Source organism: Mauremys reevesii, linkage group 1 (genome assembly GCF_016161935.1).
Source record: "Mauremys reevesii isolate NIE-2019 linkage group 1, ASM1616193v1, whole genome shotgun sequence".
In the NCBI taxonomy this organism is placed as follows: domain Eukaryota; kingdom Metazoa; phylum Chordata; order Testudines; family Geoemydidae; genus Mauremys; species Mauremys reevesii.
Genome location: NC_052623.1, coordinates 797,354 through 824,542, shown reverse-complemented (window position 1 = coordinate 824,542; position 27,189 = coordinate 797,354). Strand labels below are relative to the sequence as shown.

Below are 27,189 nucleotides of genomic sequence, written 5' to 3'. Positions count from 1 at the left end.
AAAAAAAATCCATTAATTAAATTTGTGACTGAACTCCTTGGGGAAGAACTGTATGTCTCCTGCTCTGTTTTACCCAGATTCTGCTGGGATGATTTAGTTGGGGATTGGTCCTGCTTTGAGCAGGGGGTTGGACTAGATGACCTCCTGAGGTCCCTTCCAACCCTGAGATTCTATGATTCTATATTTCATGTTATAGCAGTCTCAGATAATGACCCAGTACATAGAATCCTAGAAGATTAAGGTTGGAAGAGACGTCAGGAGGTATCTAGTCCAACCCCCTGCTCAAAGCAGGGCCAAACCCAACTAAATCATCCCAGCCAGGGCTTTGTCAAGCCTGACCTTAAAAACCTCTAAGGAAGGAGATTCCACCACCTCCCTAGGTAACCCATTCCAGTGCTTCACCACCCTCCCAGTGAAATAGTGTTTCCTAATATCCAACCTAAACCTCCCCCACTGCAACTTGAGACCATTGTTCCTTGTTCTGTCATAAGGTACCACTGAGAACAGTCTAGATCCATCCTCTCTGGAACCCCCTTTCAGGTAGTTGAAAGCAGCTATCAAATCCCCCCTCATCCTTCTCTTCTGCAGATTAAACAATCCCAGTTCCCTCAGCCTCTCCTCATAAGTCATGTGCTCCAGCCCCCTAATCATTTTTGTTGCCCTCCGCTGGACTCTCTCCAATTTGTCCACATCCTTCTTGTAGTGTGAGGCCCAAAACTGGACACAGTACTCCAGACGATGCCTCACCAATGTCGAATAGAGGGGAATAATCACATCCCTCGATCTGCTGGCAACGCTCCTACTAATGCAGCCCAATATGCTGTTAGCCTTCTTGGCAACAAGAGCACACTGCTGACTCATATCCAGCTTCTCGTCCACTGTAATTCCCAAGTCCTTTTCTGCAGAACTGCTGCTTAGCCAGTCAGTCCGCAGCCTGTAGCAGTGCATGGGATTCTTCCATCCTAAGTGCAGGACTCTGCACTTGTCCTTGTTGAACCTCCTCAGATTTCTTTTGGCTGAATCCTCCAATTTGTCTAGGTCCCTCTGGACCCTTGCTGAGGGTGCAGTCCATCCCATCATCCAGATCATTAATGAAGATGTTGAACAAAACCAGCCCCAGGACCGACCCTTGGGGCACTCCGCTTGGTACTGGCTGCCAACTAGACACGGACCCATTGATCACTACCCATTCGGCTTGACGATCTAGCCAGCTTTCTATCCACCTTATAGTCCAATCATCCAGCCCATACTTCTTTCACTTGCTGGCAAGAATACTGTGGGAGACTGTATCAAAAGCTTTGCTAATGTCAAGATATATCATGTTCACTGCTATCCCCATATCCACGGACCCAGTTATCTCCTCATAGAAGGCAATTAGGTTAGTCAGGTATGACTTGCTCTTGGGGAATCCATGCTGACTGTTCCTGATCACTTTCCTCTCCTCCAAGTGCTTCAGAATGGATTCCTTGAGGACTTGCTCTATGATTTTTCAAGGGACTAAGGTGAGGCTGACCGGTCTGTTCGTTTTAAGAACACTTTCACTGCAGATTTGACAGAACGCAAAGAAGGTACCAATGTGAGACTTCTAAAAAGATAGCTACAGCACTCGACCCAAGGTTTAAGAATCTGAAGTGCCGTCCGAAATCTGATTGTGACAGGATGTGGAGCATCCTTTTAAAAGTCTTAAAAGAACAACACTCCAATGAGGAAACTATAGAACCCGAACCACCAAAAAAGAAAATCAACCTTCTGCTGGGGGCATCTGACTCAGATGATGAAAATGAACATGCGTCGGTCTGCACTGCTCTGGATGGTTATCGAGCAGAACCCGTCATCAGCATAGACGCATGTCCCCTGGAATGGTGGTTGAAGCATGAAGGGATATAAGAATCTTTAACGCATCTGGCATGTAAATATCTTGCGATGCCGGCTACAACAGTGCCATGCGAATGCCTGTTCTCACTTTCAGGTGACATTGTAAACAAGAAGCAGGCAGCATTATCTCCTTCAAATTGTAACCATCCTTGTTTGTCTGAGTGATTGGCTGACCAAGAAGTAGGACTGAGTGGACTTGTAGGCTCTAAAGTTTTACACTGTTTTGTTTTCGACTGCAGTTATTTTTGTACATAATTCTACATTTGTAAGTTCAACTTTCAGGATAAAGAGATTGCACTGCAGTACTTGTAATGGGGGAATTGAAAAATACTATTTCTTGTTTTTTTATAGTGCAAATATTTGTAATAAAAAATAAATATAAAGTGAGCACTGTACACTTTGTATTCTGTGTTGTAATTGAAATCAATATATTTGAAAACATCCAAAAATATTTAAATAAATTGAATTCTATTCTTGTTTAACAGTGTGATTAATCGCAAATAGTGTTTTTAATTGCTTGACAGCCCTAGTAAACAGTGATGTGGCAAAATTTGCAGATGATACAAAACTACTCAAGATAGTTAAGTCCCAGGCAGACTGTGAAAAGTTACAAAGGGATCTCACAAAACTGAGTGAGTGGGCAACACAATGGCAGATGAAATTCAATGTTGATAAATGCAAAGTAATGCACACTGGAAAACATAATCCCAACTATACCTATAAAATGATGGGGTCTAAATTAGCTGTTTCCACTCAAGAAAGAGATCTTGGAGTCATTGTGGAGAGTTCTCTGAAATCATCCACTCAATGTGCAGCGGCATCAAAAAAGCGAACAGAGTGTTGGGAATCATTAAGAAAGGGATTGATAATAAGACAGAAAATATCATATTGCCACTATATAAATCCATGGTACACCACAGCTTGAATACTGTGTGCAGATGTGGTCGCCCCATCTCAAAAAAGATATATTGGAACTGGAAAACGTTCAGAAAAGGCAACAAAAATGATGAGGGGTGTGGAACGGCTTCCGCACGATGAGAGATTAATGAGACTGGGACTTTTCTCCTTGGAAAAGAGACGACTAAGGGGGGCTATGATACAAGTCTACAAAATCATGACTGGGGTGGAGAAAGTCAATAAGGACGTGTTATTTACTCCTTCTCATAACGCAAGAACTAGGGGTCACCAAATGAAATTGGTAATAAAGGTAATAACTGAAGATATACCAATCTCCTAGAACTGGAAGGGACCTTGAAAGGTCATCGAGTCCAGCCCCCTGCCTTCACTAGCAGGACCAAATTGATAGGCAGCAGGTGTAACACATACAAAAGGAAGTATTTTTTCACACAACACACAATCAACCTGTGGAACTCTTCGCCAGAGGATGTTGTGAAGGCCAAGACTATAACAGGGTTCAAAAAAGAACTAGATAAGTTCCTGGAGGACAGGTCCATCAGTGGCTATTAGCCAGGATGGTGTCCCTGGCCTCTGTTTGCCAGAAGCTGGGAATGGGCGACAGGGGATGGATCACTTGATGATTCCCTGTTCTGTTCACTCCCTCTGGGGCACCTGGCATGGCCAGTTTTGGAAGACAGGATACTGGGCTAGATGGACCTTTGGTCTGACCCAGTCTGGCTGTTCTTATGTACCGCAGAGCCGTGGCACCACCCCCCGACAGGGTCTCCCCACCGCCCAGAACAACCTGGGCCCCTGCCCCACCCATCACAGTGCCAGGCCCAAGGAGGGTCTCAGCAACGTCCCTACCCACCAGTGCCAGTCAGAAGCTGGGCAGCTCTGGGTATGGCCTCATGGACCAGGGAAATCCCTTCCCGCTCTGTGTGTGACGAGCCTATGGAACTCACTGCCACCAGACACAATGGGGCCGGTGCTTAGAGTCAAGGAGGGATGGGGCATTTCTCTAATGCTGGAGACGGGAATGCCAATATGGGGGGGAGGGGAGGAACTGCCAGCCTGGCAGGTTCCCAGTGCCCCCCTGGTAGGTCCCAGCCCTCGCTGCCTACCTGGATCCGGCTGTTGCCCCAGTCGGCCACGATGATGTTGCCGTTGGAGTCGACGGCCACGCCGGTGGGGGCGTTGAACTGCCCGTTCCCCTCCCCGTGGGAACCGAACTTGAAGAGGAACTCGCCGTCGGCGCTGTACACCTGGGGGAGAGGGCTCGTCACCCCGCCAGCCCCCGACCCGCCCGGCTGGGAGGAGGGCTACGAGCCGGGCTGGAACCCGGAGGGGGTGTTAGCTCGATGGAGGGCCGCCAAGGCCTGGGGAGCCCCCGGAGCACAGGACTTGGGCAGGCCGAGGGACTGGGGGGGCTTGGCCGGCACTGGGGAACAGGCCGCAAGGGAGAGGCCAACTCCGCACTCCAGAGCAGACGGGCCCGGGCGGCGACCTCATAACCGCTGCTGCTCTGGGCTCCCCAAGGACGCCCCACGCTGAGGCCGGGGACTGATGAACCCGGCACGGCCCTGAGCTGCAGGGCTCCCGGCTAGGGTGGGGGGAGGGGCCTGTGGCGCCCGGCAGGGGCGGGGCTGCGGCTCCCGGCTGGGTGGCGGGGAGGGCCAGTGGCTCCCGGCAGGGGCGGGGCGGGGCCTGCGGCTCCTGGCTGGGTGGCGGGGGAGGGTCTGTGGCTCCCGGCTGGGGCGGGAGGGCCTGCGGCTCCCGGCAGGCGGGGCGGGGCTGCAGCTCCTGGGTGGTGGGGAGGGCCTGTGGCTCCCGGCAGGCGGGGCGGGGGCTGCGGCTCCTGGCTGGGTGGCGGGGAGGGGTCTGTGGCTCCCGGCTGGGGGGCGGGGGCGGGGGGGCTGCGGCTCCCGGCTGGGTGGTGGTGGGGCGGGGGCTGCAGCTCCCAGCTAGGCGGGGGGCGGGGAGGACACAGCTCCCCGGGACGCGCTGGGCAGAGCTCAGCCGGGACATAGGCGGACCCCCAGGGGGTCAGTCTCTGGGGCGCTGAGGCAGCGTGTGGGGAGGGAGAGCGTGAAGGGTCCCTTCCAGGGCCCATCCTGTGGCTAGGTGCCGGGGCACGGGCAGAGCCCAGGGCAGGGACAGGGCCCGACTCACCTTCACCGAGTGGTTGTGGAAGTCGGTCACCACGATCTCGTTCTTGTTGTTAACAGCGACGAAGTGGGGTCCTGGGAGGAGAGAAAGAAACCCCTGAACCTGCCTCAGCGCACGGGGCTGGGGTGGGCTCCGCTCGTGGGGCAGGAGCCACCCGGGGGCAGCAGGGGCAGGTCTGTCCCCCATCGCATGCCCGCTCTCCTGGGGATGGGGCAGGGAGGGCACACACCGGGGGTGAATGCTGTCAGAGCAGCTGGTGAGCCTGGGCATTGGGGTGGACGTGTGGGGAGGGGCAGTTAGTGACCACAGCAGCTGCCAGACCCATTAGAGAGGGAGAGACCTCAGCAGGAAACACCAGCCGGGCAGGGCTTCATGGCCATTCACAGAGGACAAGTGCTGAGAAAGGAGAGAAAAGAACCCAGGAGTCCTGGCTCCCAGCCCCGTCCTGCTCTAACCACCAGACCCCACTCCCCTCCCAGCTGGGAGAGAATCCAGGCTCCTGGTCCCCCCCTGCTCTAACCACTAGACCCTACTACCCCCCCCCCCAGCCAGGATAGAACCTGCCCCCTGACCCCAACCCAACCCACCAGACCCCACTCCTCTCCCAGCTCAGATAGAACCCAGGAGTCCTGGTGCCCAGCCCCCCCTGCTCTAACCCACCAGCCCCCACTCCCCTCCCAGACAGGAGAGAACCCAGGAGTCCTGGTGCCCAGCCCCTGCTCTAACCCACCAGCCCCCACCCCTCCCAGAGCTGGGGAGAGAACCCAGGAGTCCTGGCTCCCAGCCCCCTGCTCTAACCCACCAGCCCCCACTCCTCCCAGACAGGAGAGAACCCAGGAGTCCTGGTGCCCAGCGCCCCTGCTCCAACCCACCAGCCCCACTCCTCCCAGACAGGAGAGAACCCAGGAGTCCTGGCCCCCACTCCCCTCCCAGACAGGAGAGAACCCAGGAGTCCTGGCCCCCAGCCTCCCCTCCCCTCCCAGACAGGAGAGAACCCAGGAGTCCTGGTGCCCAGCGCCCCCCGGCTCCAACCCACCAGCCCCCCCACCCCACCCCGCGCCGGGGCGAGAACCCAGGAGTCCTCGCCCCCAGCCCCCCCTCCCCTCCCAGACAGGAGAGAACCCAGGAGTCCTGGCCCCCAGTCTTGCCCTCAGCCCATGAGTGTGCGCTGCCTGTCCAAGCGCCCTGCAGCCCAGCGGAGTGGAGGTCCCCGAACTCACCAGCCTGGCACAGCAGGAAGCCAAAGACATGCAGTAGTAAGGACCTGCTGGTCGAGGTATTACCATCGAGGGTACCTGCAAACTGCCGCTCCGCCGTTCCGCGGCCACCAAACTTGGTCACCAGCTTCCCGTTGGACTGGAAGATGAAGACGCAGCAGGCCTTGTTGTCCACCACGATGATGTGGCCATTGCGGTCCACGGCCACGCCCTTGGGGCCCATCAGCCGCCCAGCCCCGATCTTGGTCTGCAGCGGCAGGGAGCAGGACATTGGATCACATGGCCTGGGGACTGGAACCTGTCCGAGCCCTGCCTCCCTCCACCCAGCCCCGCGTCTGGAACAGGAACAGCCTCCAGCCCCAGAGCTGGCATGTCCCCAGTAACCTGTCCCTGAGGAACGGCCCCCGGGCTGGGGGCTAGAGCCCACTATTCAACCCCCGGGTGTTGCTCTGCTGGCTCGTTAAGGGGCACAAGAACAGCCCTACTGCACCAGACCAAAGGTCCATCTAGCCCAGTGTCTGACGACCATGGCTAGTGGCAGGTGCCCCAGAGGGAATCATCAAGTGATCCATCCCCTGTCGCCCATTCCCAGCTTCTGGCAAACAGAGGCGGGGGACACCATCCCTGCCCAGCCTGGCTGATAGCCATTGATGGACCTGTCCTCCAGGAACTTACCTAGTTCTTTTTTTAACGCTATTATGGCCTTCACAACATCCTCTGGCAAGGAGTTCCACAGGTTGGCTGTGCGTTGTGTGAAAAAATACTTCCTTTGCTTTGTTTTAAACCTGCTGCCTATTAATGGCATTTGGTGACCCCTAGTTCTTGTGTTATGAGAAGGAGTAAATACCACATCCTTATTGACTTTCTCCACACCAGCCATAATTTTATAGACCTCTATCATATCCCCCCGTAGTCGTCTCTTTTCCAAGCTGAAAAGTCCCAGCCTTATTAATCTCTCCTCATGTGGCAGCCGTTCCATACCCCTCATCATTTTTATTGCCCTTTTCTAAACCTTCTCCAATTCCAAAATATCTTTTTTGAGATGGGGCGACCACATCTGCATGCAGCATTCAAGGTATGGGCGTCCCATGGATTTATATAGAGGGAATGTGATATTTTCTGTTTCTTTCTTTATGATTCCCAACATTCTGTTCACTTTTTTGACTGTCGCTGCACATTCAGTGGATGTTTCGAGAGAACTCTCCACAATGACTCCAAGATCTCTTTCTTGAGTGGTAACAGCTAACGCAGACCCCATCATTTTATAGGTATAGTTGGGATTATAAAAACAACAAGGAATCCTTGTGGCACCTTACAGACTAACAAATTTATTTGGGCATAAGCTTTCGTGGGCTAGAACCCACTTCATCAGACACATGCAATGGAAAATACAGGTTTATATACCCAGTACATGAAAAGATGGGAGTTGCCTTACCAAGTGGGGGGTCAGTGCTAATGAGCCAATTCAATTAAAGTTGGATGTGGGCTGTTCTCAACAGTTGACAAGAAGGGGTGGAAATCAGTTTTGTGGGGTTAATGAGGCTAATGTAATCAGGGTGGCCCATTTCAAACAGTTGACAAGAAGGTGGGAGTATTTAGCTGGGGAAATTAGTTTTTGTAATAACAACAAGGAGTCTTTGTGGCACCTTAGAGACTAACAAATTGATTTAGTTTTTGTATTGATTAGTTGGGATGATGTTTTCCAACGTGCATTACTTCGCACTTATCAACCCTGCCATTTTGTTGCCCAGTCACCCAGTTTTGTGGGATCTCTTTGTAGCTCTTCGCAGTCTGCCTGGGACTGAACTATCTTGAGCAGTTTAGTATCATCTGCAAATTTTGCCACCTCACTGTTTACCCCTTTCTCCAGATCATTTATGAATACGTTGAATAGGACTGGGCCCAGTACAGACCCCTGGGGGACACCACTAGTTACCTCTCTCCATTCTGAAAACTGCCCATTTATCCCTACCCTTTGTTCCCTGTCTTTTAACCAGTTACCAATCCGTGTCTGGCAATTCTGCTCTTTACTATAGTCTCAACCAGTTTGCCCGGTACTGAAGTCAGGCTCATTGGCCTGTAATTGCCGGGGGCACCTCTGGAGCCCTTTTTAAATATTGGCATCACATTAGCTCTCCGCCATTCATCTGGTACATAGGTTACCTACCACCGTGAGTAGTTCTGCAGTTTCACATTTGGGTTCCTTCAGAACTCTCGGGTGAATCCCGTCTGGGCCTGTGACTTGTTACTGTGGAGTTTCTGAATTTGTTCCCAAACCTCCACTAGTGACACCTCAGTCTGGGACAGTTGCTCAGGTTTGTCCCGCTCAGCTCCTGGCTCAGGGAGCCCTGGTGGCAGAGCTCCACAGGCCAGTTGTGAAGTGGGTTTCAAAGTGTTTCCTTTGCCCCAGTATACATATGCTCCCTGTCTGCCACGGGCAGGGAGACACCCAAACCCACCTTCTCTGCCCCAGGCAGGTCTTTCTCTCCCTTGATTGTGTCCCCTGTGGGCACTAACCAGCCCGCCTGGTCACGCTCTGCCCTGCCCTCTCACCTTGAACTTGCCCTCGGGGGAGAAGATGCTGACCCAGCGGTTGTCGTAGTCGGCGATGATGATGTCCCCATTCATGTCAACCGTGACACCGGTAGGGCGCTGCAGCTGCCCGGGGGAGCGGCCCCGCACGCCGAAGCGCAGCCGGAACTGGCCCTCGTTGGAGAAGACCTGGCGGGGGCAGAGCAGGGCAGTCAGTGGGGGGAAGCTGGGGGGTAGGGGCAGGAGCCGACAAGTCCCTACCTGCACACACTGGTTATTGCTGTCAGCCACCACGATGCGACCGGAGCTGGAGGTGGAGATGCCCTGCAGGTTGGTGAATTCCCCCTTCTCCCGGCCTCGGCTTCCTACAGGCAGAACACAGGGTGAGGGGCTTCAGGCAGGAGGGGCGCGGGGAGCGGACACAGAATCACAGCAGGGTAGGACCGGAGGGACTCGAGAGGTCAGCTAGCCAGTCCCCTGCACTCAGGGCAGGACCATCCCTGACAGGTGTTTGTCTAACCTCGCTGGGCAATTTATTCCCGTGCTTAGCTACCTTGACAGGAAGCTTTTCCTAATGTCCAACTTAAACTGCCCTCGCTGCAATTTAAGCCCATTGCTTCTTGTCCTGTCCTCAGAGATTAACAATTCTACTCCCTCCTACTTGTAACAACCTTTTACATAGAATCTCAGTTTTGGAAGGGACCCCAGGAGGTATCTAGTCCAACCCCCTGCTCAAAGCAGGACCAACCCCAGACAGATTTTTGCCCCGAATCCCTAAATGGCCCCCTCAAGGATTGAACTCACAACCCTGGGTTTAGCAGGCCAATGCTCAAACCACTGAGCTATACTTGAAAACTGCTATCATGGCCCCTCTCAGTCTTCTCTTCTCCAGACTAAACAAACCCAATTTTTCATCTTCCCTCATAGGTCAAGTTTTCTAGACCTTTAATCATTTTTGTTGCTTGTCCCAGAGTGTGGGGGAGTCCGGCCCTGCACCCCTCTTCCTGGGACTCACAGTGCCTCTCAGCCAGCCAGTAAAACAGAAGGTGTTTTCTGTTTCAACATCCCTGTGGTGAGAAGAACATCTCAACTGCCCAACACTGTGGCCTTTAATTTCAAAAGGGGGAACTATACAAAAATGAGGGGGTTAGTTAGACAAAAGTTAAAAGGTACAGTGACTAAAGTGAAATCCCTGCAAGTTGCGTGGGCCCTTTTTAAAGACACCATAATAGAGGCCCAACTTCAGTGTATACCCCAAATTAAGAAAAACAGTAAAAGAACTAAAAAAGAGCCACCGTGGCTTAACAACCATGTAAAAGAAGCAGTGAGAGATAAAAAGACTTCCTTTAAAAAGTGGAAGTCAAATCCCAGTGAGGCAAATAGAAAGGAGCACAAACACTGCCAACTTAAGTGCAAGAGTGTAATAAGAAAAGCCAAAGAGGAGTTTGAAGAACAGCTAGCCAAAAACTCCAAAGGTAATAACAAAATGTTTTTTAAGTACATCAGAAGCAGGAAGCCTGCTAAACAACCAGTGGGGCCCCTTGACCACCAAAATACAAAAGGAGCGCTTAAAGACGATAAAGTCATTGCGGAGAAACTAAATGGATTCTTTGCTTCAGTCTTCACGGCTGAGGATGTTAGGGAGATTCCCAAACCTGAGCTGGCTTTTGTAGGTGACAAATCTGAGGAACTGTCACAGATTGAAGTGTCACTAGAGGAGGTTTTGGAATTAATTGATAAACTCAACATTAACAAGTCACCGGGACCAGATGGCATTCACCCAAGAGTTCTGAAAGAACTCAAATGTGAAGTTGCGGAACTATTAACTAAGGTTTGTAACCTGTCCTTTAAATCGGCTTCGGTACCCGATGACTGGAAGTTAGCTAATGTAACGCCAATATTTAAAAAGGGCTCTAGGGGTGATCCCGGCAATTACAGACCGGTAAGTCTAACGTCGGTACCGGGCAAATTAGTTGAAACAATAGTAAAGAATAAAATTGTCAGACACATAGAAAAACATAAACTCTTGAGCAATAGTCAACATGGTTTCTGTAAAGGGAAATCGTGTCTTACTAATCTATTAGAGTTCTTTGAAGGGGTCAACAAACATGTGGACAAGGGGGATCCAGTGGACATAGTGTACTTAGATTTCAGAAAGCCTTTGACAAGGTCCCCCACCAAAGGCTCTTACGTAAATTAAGCTGTCATGGGATAAAAGGGAAGGTCCTTTCATGGACTGAGAACTGGTTAAAGGACAGGGAACAAAGGGTAGGAATTAATGGTAAATTCTCAGAATGGAGAGGGGTAACTAGTGGTGTTCCCAAGGGTCAGTCCTAGGACCAATCCTATTCAATTTATTCATAAATGATCTGGAGAAAGGGGTAAACAGTGAGGTGGCAAAGTTTGCAGATGATACTAAACTGCTCAAGATAGTTAAGACCAAAGCAGATTGTGAAGAACTTCAAAAAGATCTCACAAAACTAAGTGATTGGGCAACAAAATGGCAAATGAAATTTAATGTGGATAAATGTAAAGTAATGCACATTGGAAAAAATAACCCCAACTATACATACAACATGATGGGGGCTAATTTAGCTACAGCGAGTCAGGAAAAAGATCTTGGAGTTATCGTGGATAGTTCTCTGAAGATGTCCACGCAGTGTGCAGAGGCGGTCAAAAAAGCAAACAGGATGTTAGGAATCATTAAAAAGGGGATAGAGAATAAGACTGAGAATATATGATTGCCCTTATATAAATCCATGGTACGCCCACACCTCGAATACTGTGTACAGATGTGGTCTCCTCACCTCAAAAAAGATATTCTAGCACTAGAAAAGGTTCCGAAAAGGGCAACTAAAATGATCAGGGGTTTGGAGAGGGTCCCATATGAGGAAAGATGAAAGAGGCTAGGACTCTTCAGTTTGGAAAAGAGGAGACTAAGGGGGGACATGATAGAGGTCTATAAAATCATGAGTGATGTTGAGAAAGTGGATAAGGAAAAGTTATTTACTTATTCCCATAATACAAGAACTAGGGTCACCAAATGAAATTAATAGGCAGCAGGTTTAAAACAAATCAAAGGAAGTTCTTCTTCACGCAGCGCACAGTCAACTTGTGGAACTCCCTGCCTGAGGAGGTTGTGAAGGCTAGGACTATAACAATGTTTAAAAGGGGACTGGATAAATTCATGGTGGCTAAGTCCATAAATGGCTATTAGCCAGGATGGGTAAGAATGGTGTCCCTAGCCTCTGTTCGTCAGAGGATGGAGATGGATGGCAGGAGAGAGATCACTTGATCATTGCCTGTTAGGTTCACTCCCTCAGGGGCACCTGGCATTGGCCACTGTCGGTAGACAGATACTGGGCTAGATGGACCTTTGGTCTGACCCGGTACGGCCTTTCTTATGTTCTTATGTTCTTATGTTCTGTAAGGTTTATTGGACAATAGGAACGCAGGCTACAGCAGAGCTTGTGGGCAGAGCCAGGACCCCTCAGTCAAGGCCTTCTGGGGGTTCAGGGAGCTTAGATCCCAGCTTGGGATTCTCTGCGCTGCACCCCCCAGCCCCAAACTGAAACTGACCCCCCCCCTCCAGCCAGCTCTCTGCCTTTGTCCAGCTTCCCAGGCAAAGGTGTTGACTTCACCTAAGGGGAGTCCTTTGCATTTGTCCTTATTGAATTTCATCCTACTTACCTCAGACCATTTCTCCAGTTTGTCCACAAAGGCTGTAAGTGCACTCCCTACGCCACTGCTGAGGAATCGAATGGCACCAGACCCAGGACTGACCCCGGCGGGACCCCGCTCGATGTGTTGTCACATTCCCCAGGGTACAGTCTGGATATGTCCTTCCAGCTCGGAGTACGGCTTCCAAGAAGTTGCGCACTCACCTCACAGGAGGTTTGCCTAGGCACTTCTCCCTAGTTTGCTTATGAGGCGGCCATTGAGACAGCAAGAAAAGCCTCACTAAAGCTGAGAGAGGTCACCTCTCCCGCAGCCCCTCAGCCACAAGGCTTGTTACCCTGTCAGAGAAGGTTGGTTTGATACGATTTGTTCTTGGCAAATCCAGGCTGACTGTTCCTTATCGCCTTGTTCTCTTCTAGATGCTTACAAAGCGATTGATGATTTGCTCCATTTACCTCTCCGGGTCCTGAGGTTAAGTGACTGGTCTGTAATTCCCTGGGTTATTCTCCTTTTTATAGATAGGTCCTGATGTGATGGACTGTGCTGGCTGGCTGGGGCCTGGGCCCACGGAGAGGCCCAGAAGACAACTGCCCGGACATTTGGCACCTAGCACCAGGGATGGGCCCCCCTCCGCAGGCAGCCAGCTGGTGTGACCAGCTGGACAGCAAAGGCAGAGGAGGGGACGGGGGTGTTAAGGATGGGTGGCACAAGGACACGCCCCTGGAGGGGATTACAGAGGGGCTGGGGGGGCTCTGATCCGACCCGGCGCTAACTCAGGACTCAATCGCTGGGTCCAGACCCCCAGGCGCCCCCCTGCTGTTCCGGCGGGCGGAGTCACTGCAGAGTCAGGCCGGGGGGTGCCTGGCTCCCTTTGGGTACAAGTCTCCTGCCGGGTCCCACCAGGGGCACTCGCTGAGGGGGCTCCCGGCGTGTCGCGGGGGCTGGGGGCTCCGAGGGTTGGCCCCTGGCAGGGGAGCTGAGGGGCTGACCCCAGCGAGTGTGACCCGGAGGGGGCTGACTCCCTGCAGGGGTCTGCTAGCAGCTGTCCTGGAGCTGGCACAGGGCACCAGCCTGTGGATCCCTGGCAACTATATTTGACCATTTCCAGTTTCTGGAATCTCTCTGGTCCTCCAGAAGTTCTCCAAGCTACCGGCCAATGGCTCGGCAATCTCTTCAGCCGGCTCCTGGAGTGCTCTAGGGTGAGCTTCAGCAGGCCCTGCCGACCTGTCTACAATCTTACGTTGCTCTTTGCCTATCCCCACAGCTAGCCACATTCACACTGAGGCTGGCTATGTTCGTCATCTGAGCACTGCTAAGGTGTGACCATAAGAGCAGCCACAATGGGTCAGACCAAGGGTCCATTGTAACATTATGAGTGTGATATAATATCTCATTGAAAGGTGACAGGGCCAGAAAGAGTTAATGACCTCACAGACGGACCTGCCCCAGGGCCGAACTTTAGAAACTGGTTAGGAAGGTACTAAATGAACAGAGCTGTGAAATGCAAGTCTACATTAGCAGCAACGAATCCTGTGGCACCTTATAGACTAACAGACGTTTTGCAGCCTGAGCTTTCGTGGGTGAATCCCCACTTCTTCGGATGCAAGTCTGCATTGTTAGAGGTAGAAGGGGAGATGTTTGCTCAGGTCTTGGGATGTAAGCAAACAAGTCTTGTCTATCGCTATGGCTTTGATTCAAAGATCAAAAGAGGAATATTAACATTTAGAAAGACACTTGCATGAAATAGTGTTATTGTCTATGTGTCTCTTTGAAGGTTGTGCTAACCTGTATCTGAACTGTTTAATGGATAAATTACTCTGTGCTAATTGCCAGGATGTTTGGGAGAAGGAGATAAGCCTATTGTTTTCTCAGGCCAAAAGGCTGCTGGAAATGTATAAGAACCTGGGACACGATCCTGCTTCGTCTCAGATCTGCTTTGGGTTTCAAGAGGGGGAAACCTTAAGCCACAAGGATTGAGATCCCCAGTGACTGACCGTAGTCACCCTGAATATGGACAATTGACTATAACCTCTGGACTATTTCTAAAAGGACTTTTGGCTACTACAAGCTCCTCTCTGCTATTTATCTGAACCTCAAGAATTGAATTCAAGTCTGTCTGTATATTGATCTTTAACCAACACTTTTCTTTTTTAATACATTTTAGCTTAGTATTTTGGGTAAGATTTAGGTATTTAGCGTGTATTTTGGGTAAGATCTAAGTCATAATTGGACCTGGGTATGTGGCTGATCCTTTGGGATTGGAAGAACCTTTTCTTTTATATGATTAGATCAGATTCTCAGGAATCATCATTATATCTGTTGTGTGTGTCTGGACGGAGGCCTGAGGCTGGGCACTTTAAGGGAACTGCGGGGTTTGGACTCTAAGTGACCAGTGAGGTACAAGAGAAGCTGTTTTGTGCTGGTTGGTAAATCTAAGTATTGGAATAACCACCAGCGTTTGGGGTCTACCTGCCCTGTTTTGTTTGCAGTTCACCCTAGTTGAGTGACCTCAGCTGGCTCCCACGGGCAGCACTGTCACACCATCTAACCCAGTTTCCAGTCTACCAACAGTGGCCAGTGCCAGGTGCCCCCGAGGGAATGAACAGAACAGGGAATCATCAAGTGATCCATCCCCTGTCGCTCATTCCCAGCTTCTGGCAAACAGAGGCCAGGGACACAGAGGCCCTGGGGCAGGTCAGTCTGTGAGGTCATTAACTCTTTCTGGCCCTCCTTATTTCAAACACTGCTGATAGCCATTGATGGACCCGTCCTCCATGAATTTATCTAGTTCTTTGTTGAACCCTGTTATGGTCTTGGCCTTCACAACATCCTCTGGCAAAGAGTTCCACAGGTTGATTGTGTGTTGTGTGAAAAAATACTTCCTTTTGTATGTGTTACACCTGCTGCCTATTAATTTCATTTGGTGACCCCTAGTTTTTGCGTTATGAGGAGGAGTAAATAACACGTCCTTATTGACTTTCTCCGCACCAGCCATGATTTTATAGACCTCTGTCATAGCCCCGCTTAGTCGTCTCTTTTCCAGGCTGTAAAGTCCCAGTCTTATTAATCTCTCCTCATACGGAAGCTGTTCCACACCCCTCATCATTTTTGTTGCCTTTTTGAGATGGGGCGACCACTTGTAGCCTGGCAGCTGCTGGCCGGGTCCCCTCCTCTGCAAGGGGGGCTGGTGCAGCCCAGGTGACCTGCTGGACCCGGGAAGGGACAAAGGAGGGAGGAGGGCAGCGGGCGTGATGGAGGCCGGGCAGCTGGAAGCGAGTCAGTCTCCTGGTTGGGGACTGGGGGCGAGGGCCCAGGGCTCTGGATCCCCCCATGGACTTTGCCGAAGGTCCCTGATCTCGGTGCTTCCATGCTCTGTTCTGCGCTGGGCTCCCCACGATAATAACCTGTCTGTCCCACGCGGGCTGGGAGTCACGGCTGGCTGTGGCGTGGGGGGCAGGGCCCTTTGGGGGTGAGGCTCCCCCAGGGGTCCCGCCCAGGGGGACTCGCTGCGGGGAGCTCCCGGGGTGAGCAGGGGGCTGAACGCTCCGAGGTCAGACCCAGGAGGTGCCGAAGCGGAGCAGGGTCCTTGCCCTGGGACAGGTGCCCTGAGGGGAGACGCAGCCCCAGAGGCCTGCCTGGTGTCACGCCGAGCGGGGCTGGGGCAGTCCCTGGCCATTTCTGGGAAGGCTGAGGCGGCCCAACGAGCTCTGTGCCCCCTGCAGGACCCTCTCCTCTCCAAGCCCCCGGCCCCCAGCACCCCCAGCTTCCCCTCACTTCCCGGCCCCCGCGCTCACCTACGCGGAAGATGAGCTCGTCCTCGATGGGGTTCTCCTTCTTCTTGCCGCTGCCATACATGCTGGAGGGGCGCCGCACGGCCTTCTGCCGGATGTGCCCGCTGCTCGGGGACTTGACGCGGCGCTTGACGTCGTCGGGCGAGGGAGGCACGTCGCAGGCCTTGAGGGCCTTAGTGCGGAAGGGGCTGCCCCTGATGGGCTGCCCGTAGAGCAGGATGGAGAGCAGGAAGTCGCCCTCCTGCCGCGGCGTGTACACCAGCTCGTAGGTGCCGTTCTTGTTGTCCAGCACCTCGGCCTCAGCCCGGCCGCCGTCGGGCGCCGTCACCTGGGCCTGCAGGCTGGCGCTGCCGCTGCGCACCAGCTCGCCGTCCTTGTCCTTGGTGGTGATGGTGAGGGAGGAGGGCTGCCCCACCACCGCGTGCCGCAGCCCCTCACCCGTGGCCACCGTCTTGTGGGCGATGGCGCTGGTGGTGAGGAGCACGCCCAGGTTGAGGATGGACTTGCGGACGCCGTCCGTCTCCACCACGTAGTCCAGCTGGTCATTCTCCTGCGGCTGCTCGGGGAACTCCTGGCTTGCCAGCGCGCTGAGCCGTTCACTCATCTGCTTCTTCACCAGCAGCACCTCCGTCTCCGTGCCGTGGTGTAGCGCCTGCTCCGTGAACGTGCAGCTGCTCAGGATGTTCTCCTGGCCCTGCCGCAGGGCATCCAGCTGGGCCTGCAGCACCTGGGGAAGGGGGACATCAGCCAGGGCAGCTGGGGGGCAGGGGCAGCCAGGGGGGCAGGGGCGGGACTGGGCTCGGGGGCAGGGGCAGCCAGCCGGGCACAGGTGGGGCTGGGGGGTAGGGGCAGCCAATGGGGCAGGGGCAGGCTGGGCTCGGGGCAGGGGCAGCCAGCCGGGCACAGGTGGGGCTGGGGGTAGGGGCAGCCAATGGGGCAGGGGGCAGGCTGGGCTCGGGGCAGGGGCAGCCAGCCAGGCACAGGTGGGGCTGGGGGTAGGGGCAGCTCGGGGTAGGGGCAGCCAGTGGGGCAGGGGCAGGCTGGGGAGCAGGGGTGGGGCTAGGCTCGGGGGCGGGGTCAGCCAGCTGAGCACAGGTGGGGCTGGGGGTAGGGGCAGCCAGTGGGGCAGGGGCAGGCTGGGGGGCAGGGGGGGGGCTGGGGGCGGGGGCGGGGTCAGCCAGCCCGGCACCGGTGGGGCTGGGGATAGGGGCAGCCAGTGGGGCAGGGGCAGGCTGGGGGCAGGGGTGGGGCTGGGCTCGGGGCGGGGTCAGCCAGCTGGGCACAGGTGGGGCTGGGGTAGGGGCAGCCAGTGGGGCAGGGGCAGGCTGGGGGGCAGGGGTGGGGCTGGGCTCGGGAGCAGGGTCAGCCAGCCGGGCACAGGTGGGGCAGGGCGGGGTCAGCCAGCAGCGCACGGGCAAGGCAGAGCCAGGTGGGTGCCCAGCTACAGAAAGCTCAGAGGGACAGTGCTGCTCCCCCTGGGGCTGCAGGGCCGTGTGGGGGATGGGGGGCAGCACTGTCCCTCTGAGCTTTCTGTAGCTTGGCATCCACCTGGCTCTGCCTTGCCTGGGGGGCCACTTCCCTGTACTTGTCTCCCAGGTTGCTCTGCATGGCAGGGTCTATGGGGTCTATGTGCAGGGGGCACTGGAGGTGCTGGGTGGGTCGGGCATGTCTGGAGGGGGTGGGGGGCTGTGACAGAGTGGGAATTTTCCATAATATTTTAGATAAATATTGTGTGCCTCAGTTTCCCCTGGGTTGTACGTGGCTCACTAGGTGGGGAAAGGTGGTTGGCAGAAACCCAGGGATCAGCTGTGACTGCGCCTGGGTGCCTGGGGCCCACGGCCATGGGGAGCCCCACAAGACAACGGCCCCTCCAACTGCCTGGACATCTGGCAGCTACCAACTAACGCCCAGGGATGGGCCCGGCTCTGCAGGGAGCCAGCCGGTGCGACCGGAGGAGGGGGTGTGAAGTGGGGGGCTGCAGGGCTGCTGCTCCGGCGGGCGGAGTCACTGCAGAGTCAGGCCGGGGGGTGCCTGGCTCCCTTTGGGTACAAGTCTCCCGCCGGGGTCCCACCAGGGGCTGGGGGCTCCGAGGGTCGGGCTGGGGGCAGGGGAGAGGGGCTGGCCCCAGCCAGACCAGGGCACACGGAGAAGCCGAGGCCGGGGCCGGGGTTACCTTCTGCTTGGCGCTGCAGGTGGCCTCCAGGTCACGCACGAGCAGCCCCTTGCGCTGCTGCAGGGCCTGCTCCAGCTCCGCAAAGGAGCCACTGATCTCGCCCACCGCGGCGTTCTTCCGCTCCACCAGCTGCCTGCTGATCTCCGTCACCAGCCCGATAGCGGCCGTCAGCTGGGGCAGCCTGCGGGGGGCGGGGCCGTCAGCCGGGGGGCAGCCCCCCCCGGCTCCCACGGGCAGCCCTCCCAGCCCCCATGGGCAGCCCTCGGCTCCCACGGGCAGCCCCTTCCCCAGCCCCCGGCTCCCACGGGCAGCCCTTCCCCAGCCCCAGGGGCAGCCCCCCCCCGGCTCCCACGGGGCAGCCCCTTCCCCCAGCCCCCCCCGGCTCCCACGGGGCAGCCCTCCCAGCCCCATGGGCAGCTCCCAGACCCCACGGGGCAGCCTCCCAGGGCAGCCCCAGGCGGCAGCCCCTCGGCTCCCACGGGCGGGGCAGCCTCCCAGCCCCATGGGCAGCCCTCGGCTCCCACGGGCAGCCCTTCCCAGCCCCCATGGGCAGCCCCCTCGGCTCCCACGGGCAGCCCCTCCCAGCCCCATGGGCAGCCTCCTCGGCTCCCGGGGCAGCCCCTTCTCCCAGCCATGGGCAGCCCCCGGCTGTGGGGCTGGGGCAGCCTCCCAGCCGGGCAGGGGGGGCGTGGTGGGCCTTCCCCCTCCCAGCCCCCAGGGCCTCGGCTCAGCCAGGGCAGCTTGTCCCAGCCCCCAGGTGGGCAGCCCTCCCCACCCCCAGAGGTCCCAGCTCGGCCCGGGCAGCCTGCTGCAGCCCCATGGGCAGCCCCCGGCTCCCAGACGTCAGCTGGGGCAGCCTGCCATGGGCAGCTGCCCCCGGCTCCCGGGGCAGCCCTTCCCAGCCCCCAGCTGGGCAGCCCCGGGCAGCCTGTCCCAGCCCCATGGGCAGCCCCCGGCTCCCACGGGCAGCCCTTCCCCAGCCCCCACCTCCCAGACGTCAGCTGGGGCAGCCTGGGCGGGGCTGTCACGGGCAGCCCCGGCTCCCACGGGCAGCCCTTCCCAGCCCCCATGGGCAGCCCCCGCTCCCACGGGCAGCCCCTCCCAGCCCCATGGGCAGCCCCCTCGGCTCCAGCCCCACGGGCAGCCCCTCTCCCCAGCCCTCCCAGACGTCAGCTGGGGCAGGCGGGGCGGGGCTGTCACCGGGGGTGGGCTCCCCACGCAGCCTCCCAGCCCCCAGGGCAGCCCCAGCTTGTGGGGCGGGGATGTCACCCAGGGGTGGGGCCTCCCCTGGCCCCACCCTCCCAGAGGTCAGCTGGGGCAGCCTGCGGGGCGGGCTGTCACCCGGGTAGTGGGCGTCGCCCCAGCCCCACCCTCCCAGACGTCAGCTGGGGCAGCCTGCGGGGCGGGCTGTCACCCGGGGCGGGCGTCCTCCAGCCCCACCCTCCCAGACGGCAGCTCGGGCAGCGTGGGGGGGGCGGGGCTGTCACCCGGGGCAGCCCCCGGCTCCCACGGGCAGCCCCCCAGCCCCATGGGCAGCCCCCCGGCTCCCACGGGGCAGCCCCGTGCCCCCGCCCCCCTGGGCAGCCCCCCCCCGGCTCCCCCGGGGCAGCCCCTTCCCCCAGCCCCCATGGGCAGCCCCCCCTCGGCTACCACCGGGCAGCCCCTCTACCCCACCCCCCACCCTCCCAGACGTCAGCAAGGGCAGCATCTGGGGGGTGGGGCTGTCACTCGGGGTGGTGGGGCGTCCCCCCCAGCCCCCACCCACCCAGACGTCAGCTAGGGCAGCTTGTGGGGGGCGGGGATGTCACCCAGGGGGGTGGGGCCTCCCCCTGGCCCCCACCCTCCCAGAGGTCAGCTGGGGCAGCCTGCGGGGAGCGGGGCCGTCACCCGGGGTAGTGGGGCGTCGCCCCCACCCCCACCCTCCCAGACGTCAGCTGGGGCAGCCTGCGGGGGGCGGGGCTGTCACCCGGGGGGGCGGGGCGTCCCTCCAGCCCCCACCCTCCCAGACGTCAGCTGGGGCAGCCTGCGGGGGGCGGGGCTGTCACCCGGGGTAGTGGGGTGTCCCCCCCAGCCCCCACCCTCCCAGACGTCAGCTGGGGCAGCCTGCGGGGGGCGGGGCCGTCACCCGGGGGGCAGCCCCCCCGGCTCCCACGGGGCAGCCCCTTCCCCCAGCCCCCATGGGCAGCCCCCCCCCCGGCTCCCACGGGGCAGCCCCTCTCCCCCAGCCCCCACCCTCCCAGACGTCAGCTGGGGCAGCCTGCGGGGGGCGGGGCTGTCACCCGGAGTAGTGGGGCGTCGCCCCCACCCCCCCCCACCCAGACATCAGCTGGGGCAGCCTGCGGGGGGCAGGGCCGTCACCCGGGGGGCAGCCCCTCCCCACAGCCCCCACTCATCATCAGCTGGGGCAGCTCCTTAGCACCACAGCCCGTTCCCCCCCCAGGGGGGGCCCTACCGGCTCTTGATGGCGTCGAGCTGCTGCTGCAGCGAGGCCTTGTGCTGCTCCACCACGTTGCGCAGCGGCACGGTGACGTGCTCCCGGTGCTCGCCCTCCGTGCACTCGCGGCACATGGCCGTCTCGCACGACTCGCAGTAGAACTCCATCACCTGGGGAGGAGCGGGCGCTCAGGGGCTGCCACTGCCCCTGGCTGTCCAGGGCCGGGGGGAGGGGGAGGCGGTGGCACCGGCCCAGAAAGCCCCCCCTCACTCTGTCACTCAGCTCCCTGACAACCGGGTTCACCCTGGCCAAGCCCTTTCCCCCAGGGGCACCCACCGCCCCAGGAAACGGGGTCACCCTGGTCCTCCCCCCCCCCCCGGGGCTCCTGTCCAGGCCAGGGGCACCCACCGCCCCAGGAAACGGGGTCACCCTGCTCCTCCCCCCCCCCCGGGGCTCCTGTCCAGGCCAGGGGCACCCACCTCCCCAGGAAACGGGGTCACCCTGCTCCTCCCCCCCCCCGGGGCTCCTGTGCAGGCCAGGGGCACCCACCGCCCCAGGAAACGGGGTCACCCTGGTCCTCCCCCCCCGGGGCTCCTGTCCAGGCCAGGGGCACCCACCTCCCCAGGAAACGGGGTACCCTGGTCCTCCCAGGGCTCCTGTGCAGGCCAGGGCACCCACCTCCCAGGAAACGGGTCACCCTGCTCCTCTCCCCCGGGGCTCCTGTCCAGGCCAGGGGCACCCACCGCCCCAGGAAACGGGGTCACCCTGGTCCTCTCCCCCCCCCGGGGCTCCAGTGCAGGCCAGGGGCACCCACCTCCCCAGGAAACGGGGTCACCCTGCTCCTCCCCCACCCCCGGGGCTCCTGTCCAGGCCAGGGGCACCCACCTCCCCAGGAAACGGGGTCACCCTGCTCCTCTCCCCCCCCGTCCCCAGGGCTCCTGTCCAGGCCAGGGGCACCCACCTCCCCAGGAAACGGGGTCCCCCAGTCCTCTCCGCTCCCCCATCCCCGGGGCTCCTGTCCAGGCCAGGGGCACCCACCTCCCCAGGAAACGGGGTCACCCTGGTCCTCCCCCCGCCCCCGGGGCTCCTGTCCAGGCCAGGGGCACCCACCTCCCCAGGAAACGGGGTCACCCTGGTCCTCCCCCCCCCCGGGGCGTCTGTCCAGGCCAGGGGCAACCACCTCCCCAGGAAACGGGGTCACCCTGCTCCTCTCCCCCCGTCCCCGGGGCTCCTGTCCAGGCCAGGGGCACCCACCTCCCCAGGAAACGGGGTCACCCTGCTCCTCTCCCCCCCGTCCCCGGGGCTCCTGTGCAGGCCAGGGGCACCCACCGCCCCAGGAAACGGGGTCACCCTGCTCCTCTCCCCCCTCCGGGGCTCCTGTGCAGGCCAGGGGCACCCACTTCCCCAGGAAACGGGGTCACCCTGGTCCTCTCCCCCCCGTCCCCGGGGCTCCTGTCCAGGCCAGGGGCACCCACCTCCCCAGGAAACGGGGTCACCCTGGTCCTCCCCCCCTCGGGGCTCTTGTCCAGGCCAGGGGCACCCACCTCCCCTGGAAACGGGGTCACCCTGCTCCTCTCCCCCCCCAGGGCTCCTGTGCAGGCCAGGGGCACCCACCTTGCCCTCGTGGTTGGGGCAGGAGAGCGGCTGGCCAGTGACGGCGCTGACGGGGTCCAGCGCGGCGGCGTCTGGGCGGCTGCTGCCCTCGGGGGAGCGCTGCAGCACCTCCATGAGGTTGGTGATGAAGAAGTTGCTCTGCAGAGCGGCCACGCCCTGCTCGGGCAGGATGGAGGTCTGGCGGCACACGGGGCAGGACAGGGTGAGGCTCTGGGGCGGGATATAGTTCTGGAGACACCTGGGGCAGAGCGGGCAGAACGGGAGGGTCAGGATTCCTAGTGCGGCGGGGAGGCGCGGCCCGGGGCGGGCTGCCAGGGAGCCCGGCTGGCCGGCACGGAACAAGCGGAGCCTATGGTGGGGGAGACGTGGGGATGGACCAGACAGACGGGGGGAGGGAGAGACAGGCAGGGAGGGGGGAGATCCGGACAGACAAGTGCAGGCCGGGCAGCGGGCTGCTCCCAGAGGCGAGCTGGCCATGAACCCTGGCAATGGGGTAGGACAGACGGACGGACAGGTGAGCGGGTGCGGGGCAGCGGGGGGGTGGGGAGACGAGGTAGAGGGAGATAAAGTGAACATCACTGCAGGGGTGTGCGGACAGTCACGCCCTGAGACACCCCAAATGACAGCTCCCCCCAAGCGGCTTCTCTGCCCCACTCCAGAGTCTCTCTCTCATCGCCCCTGGACCAGTCCAGCCTGGTCACTCTCCCCGGGCAGGAACCTGGGGAAGCAGACCCAGCGCGGCACCCGGGGGGGGCAGGGGGAGCGGACCCAGTGCGGCACCCGGGGGGGGGGACAGGGGAGCGGACCCAGCGCGGCACCCAGGGGCCGGGGAGGCGGACCCAGCGCAGCACCCGGGGGACAGGGGAGCGGACCCAGCGCGGCACCCGGGGGGGGCAGGGGGAGCGGCCCCAGCGCGGCACCCGGGGGGGGGACCGGGGGAGCGGACCCCGCGCGGCACCCGGGGCAGGGGAGCGGACCCAGCGGCACCCGGGGGCAGGGGAGCGGACCCAGCGCGGCACCTGGGGGGGAGGCAGGGGGAGCGGACCCAGCGCGGCACCCGGGGGAGGCAGGGGGAGCGGACCCAGCGCGGCACCCGGGGGAGGCAGGGGGAGCAGACCCAGCGCAGCACCCGGGGCAGGGGAGTGGAGCCAGCGCGGCACCCGGGGGCAGGGGAATGGAGCCAGCACGGCACCCAGGGGCCGGGAGCGGACCCAGCGCGGCACCCAGAGGGGCAGGGGAGTGGAGCCAGCGCGGCACCGGGGGAACAGGGAGCGGACCCAGCGCGGCAGCCGGGGCAGGGGAGCGGACCCAGCGCGGCACCCGGGGCAGGGGAGCGGACCCAGCGCGGCACCCGGGGCAGGGGAGTGGAGCCAGCGCGGCACCCGGGGGCAGGGGAATGGAGCCAGCACGGCACCCAGGGGGGGGGCCAGGGGAGCGGACCCAGCGCGGCACCCAGAGGGGGCAGGGGGAGTGGAGCCAGCGCGGCACCCGGGGGAGGCAGGGGGAGCTGACCCAGCGCGGCACCCGGGGTGGGGACAGGGGAGCAGACCCAGCGCGGCACCGGGGGCCGGGAGTGGACCCAGCGCGGCACCCGGGGGGGGGCAGGGGGAGCGGACCCAGCGCGGCACCCGGGGGGGCAGGGGGAGTGGAGCCAGCACAGCACCCAGGGGGGGCAGGGAGCGGAGCCAGCACGGCACCCGGGGGGGGCAGGGGGAGCGGAGCCAGCATGGCACCCAGGGGGGGGGCTTGTAGGTACAACCAGGACCCCTCAGCCAGGTCCCTCTGGGGGGCAAGGAGCTTAGACCCCAGACTTGGGGTTCCTGCCTCCTCCCAGCCAGCCCCAAACTGAAACCCAAACCCCTCCAGCCGGCTCTCCCCCTCCTTCTTCCCCTCTCCCTTTCTCCAGATTCCCGGGCAAAGGTGTTGACTCCCCCCAACCCCTCCCGGCTCAGGTACGTCCCTCACCTAAAGTCACCCCCTGCTCTCCCCTCCCCCATGCAGACAGCCCCAGTAAAACCAGATGACATTCCCAGGTCAATCCGCCCCCCTCCCTGCTGGGTCACATCTCTCCCCCCTTCGAGACTGAACGGAGCGGGGTCCCTCTGCCCAGTGACCCGGGGAAGTTCGGGGCCCCCTCTCCGGGACAGCGCGTCCGCTATCAGGTTGGCACTTCCCTTCACGTGGACCACGTCCATGTCATAGTCCTGCAGGAGCAGGCTCCACCTCAGGAGCTTGGCGTTGGCTCCTCTTCCCCTGGGACACCTGTTCCTCCCAGGTCTGGCTAGAGAGGCCCATGTTATCAGTGTATGGCAGGGCCAAGTTCTCCATCCCCCCCAGCTTGTCTAGACTCTCCCCAGGCCTAGGCATGGGGTCGGCATCGGGCACCGTGATGGCTTTAAGCTTCCGATAGTCCCCACAGAACCAGATCATCCCGTCTCCCTTGGGGACCAGCCCCGCGGGTGAGGCCCATGGGCTGTTGAACGGCTGGATCCCATCTAAAGCCAGCAGGTCCCTGACCTCTCTCCAGGTTCTGGGCTGCTTTCCCAGGGACTCTGAACGGGGACCACCTGATGGGGAGATTGGCTCCCAGCTCAGGGGAGAGATCCCCCAGGGGGTCTTCCCCCTTCTCCTCCCCTTCCAGGTCCTGGGGTCCCCTCGCTCTCCTCCCATCCAGCAGCTCGAAAGGGAAGAACCCTGTGGATTCCTGGGGCACCACCAGCTGCCTCCCGATCCCCCCCAGTTCCACTTCCCCTGGGGGAGCCCATTCCCGGTACAGGGATCCCTTCTCCCGCAGGACTCTGTCCCTGCAGCCTTCCCCAAGGGGGTTTGCAGCACTGGGGCCAGCAAGTTCCCGCAGCTTCTCCAAGGAGGGACCCTCTGCAGCTCGGTCTGGGATTCAGCTGCTGGGGCAGGGAGTGGGACCTGCTCCCTCTCGCTGGCTGGGCCTGGGGTCACAGCCCCCCTGAGCCCTGTCCCTGGTAGCCCCCTCCCTGCTGTGTAATCACTTCCCAGCAGCACGTCTGGACCAGGCAAACCTGCTTGGCAGCCGACCTGCCCTGCCTGGGGGTCCCCCCACTCAGCTGGGGTCTCAGTTCCCCCCCCCTCGAGACCAGAGCTCTCTGCTCTGGTCACAGCCTCAGAGCCAGCGTGAGCCCCCTCTCCGGTGTGCAGGGGGGCGGGGAACATCCCTTTGTCCCACTCAGCCCCCGGGGGCTGGTTACAGGCAGGTATCCTGAGCCCAGCAGCCCCTCCCCCCTGCCAGCCAGGTCATTTGCATTTTCACTGACCATTTCCATCTTAGCCAATTGATTCAAATTCAAACCCTCGGCCGTTACAGGAGCAGGGCCTGGATCCTGTCCCAAAGAGACACAGTCACCCCCCAACAGGGCCTCCCAGCCGATGTCCTGGAGAACCCCAACGACCAGCCAGCCCCACCCCTCCTGGGGCTGCACAGGGATCCGGGCCATAGGCAGGGCGAGGGGCTTCACCCCGGGGACCTTCACCCAGGTCCCACAGCCCCTCAGCATCTGCGGCTGCACCACCCCCGTTCTCTCTGTCCCAGGGTCTCGCCACCCCAGGCAGGTCTCCCCACTGACCCCTGGGCAGCCCCCTATGTCTCCCCGCTCCACCATCGCCAGTCCATGCTGCTGCTGCTGCTTCTCCTGCAGCTTTTCCTCGGGCTCTTGCTCTCTCTCACGGTCCTCTCGCTCTCTCGGGCTCTGCTCCCATCCCATCCGTCTCCGATCCCCTGATGGGGAACCCGATCGTGAAGACCCTCGTCTGGTTGGGGACCAGACTCTCGGGGATGCCTGGCTGCTGCTCCCAGATCCTCTCGTAGCCCCATCTGGGTCAGGAATCTGCTCCTCAGAGCGGTCCTCCTCCTCCAACTGCACGATTAACTGGGCCTTGGTGAGCTTCCCCATGCGTCACCCTCTCTGTGTGCCCAGGATCACAATGTCCTCCTTGAGGAGACAGTGACAGGCCATCACTGCACCGTTCCCAAGTGGCTCTGGACTCACAGGCCTGTGCGCTCTTGGCTCCCCCATGGTTTCCAGGAAGAACCCCTGGTGTGCCAGCCCTCCTCATGGTCACCACCTCTTTGCCAGGGTCGAGCTGCAAACTCCCCCGCCCCTGGGACCGCTCACTGCAATCCCCAGGGGAACCCTGCTACTGCAAAAATCCTTCTCTCCCCCAGGGTCGAGCGGCCAGCTCCTCCGCCCCGAGACTGCTCCCTGCAGTCCTCAGGGGGACCCCGTTCCTCCAACAGTCCTTCTTGCTGGTCACACACTCCCAGAGGTTAACCACCCCCTGAAACCGTCCCTCTCTGAGCCTTCAGCACGCCTGGTCCTCATTATCCCCCCTTTGTTTTACTGCTCCCCAGTCACTTACTGCAAGCAGCGCCATTCACGGGGTGCAGTACATCCCACCACTGCCATCCCACCACTACTCTCAGCCAGCCAGTAAAACAGGAACAGGGTCTAACACAGAGCTTGTAGATACAGAGAACCGGACCCCTCAGCCGGGTCTGTTCTCGGGGCAGTGAGCCAGACCCCCACGTCTGCATTTCACTCCTCGTCCCCAGCCAGCTCCAGACTGACCAAACCCCTCCAGCCCCTCCTCTCTGCTCAGCTCCTTTCCCGGGCCAGGAGGTCACCTGATCTCTTTGTCTCCAACACCTTCAGCCGGCACCTTTGCAGAGGGGGGGCCCAGGCCATCAGTTGCTAGGAGACAGTGCCAGGCATTTAGGTGCACAGGCCCCTTGCTCTGCAGCAATCACCCCCCCGATCCCACCACCTAGATATTAAGAAC

The 27,189-nt window shown here is 59.8% G+C and overlaps 1 protein-coding gene across 4 annotated transcripts in view; it reads right to left on the bottom strand.

Moving 5' to 3' along the window:
* Positions 1-27,189, bottom strand: part of TRIM3 (tripartite motif containing 3) — a 56,132-nt gene that overhangs the window by 4,167 nt on the left and 24,776 nt on the right. For 3 of the 4 annotated variants that reach the window (XM_039485044.1, XM_039485074.1, XM_039485054.1), the window contains exons 3-11: positions 22,381-22,618; positions 20,785-20,936; positions 18,333-18,513; positions 16,163-16,886; positions 8,952-9,055; positions 8,712-8,879; positions 6,225-6,405; positions 4,945-5,015; positions 3,897-4,037 (exon numbers count right to left, since the gene is read on the bottom strand). In XM_039485044.1, coding sequence (XP_039340978.1) covers positions 3,897-4,037; positions 4,945-5,015; positions 6,225-6,405; positions 8,712-8,879; positions 8,952-9,055; positions 16,163-16,886; positions 18,333-18,513; positions 20,785-20,936; positions 22,381-22,618 — 1,960 coding nt within the window. The remainder of the gene's footprint in view (positions 1-3,896; positions 4,038-4,944; positions 5,016-6,224; positions 6,406-8,711; positions 8,880-8,951; positions 9,056-16,162; positions 16,887-18,332; positions 18,514-20,784; positions 20,937-22,380; positions 22,619-27,189) is intronic. The other variant, XM_039485064.1, reaches the window with a different exon arrangement.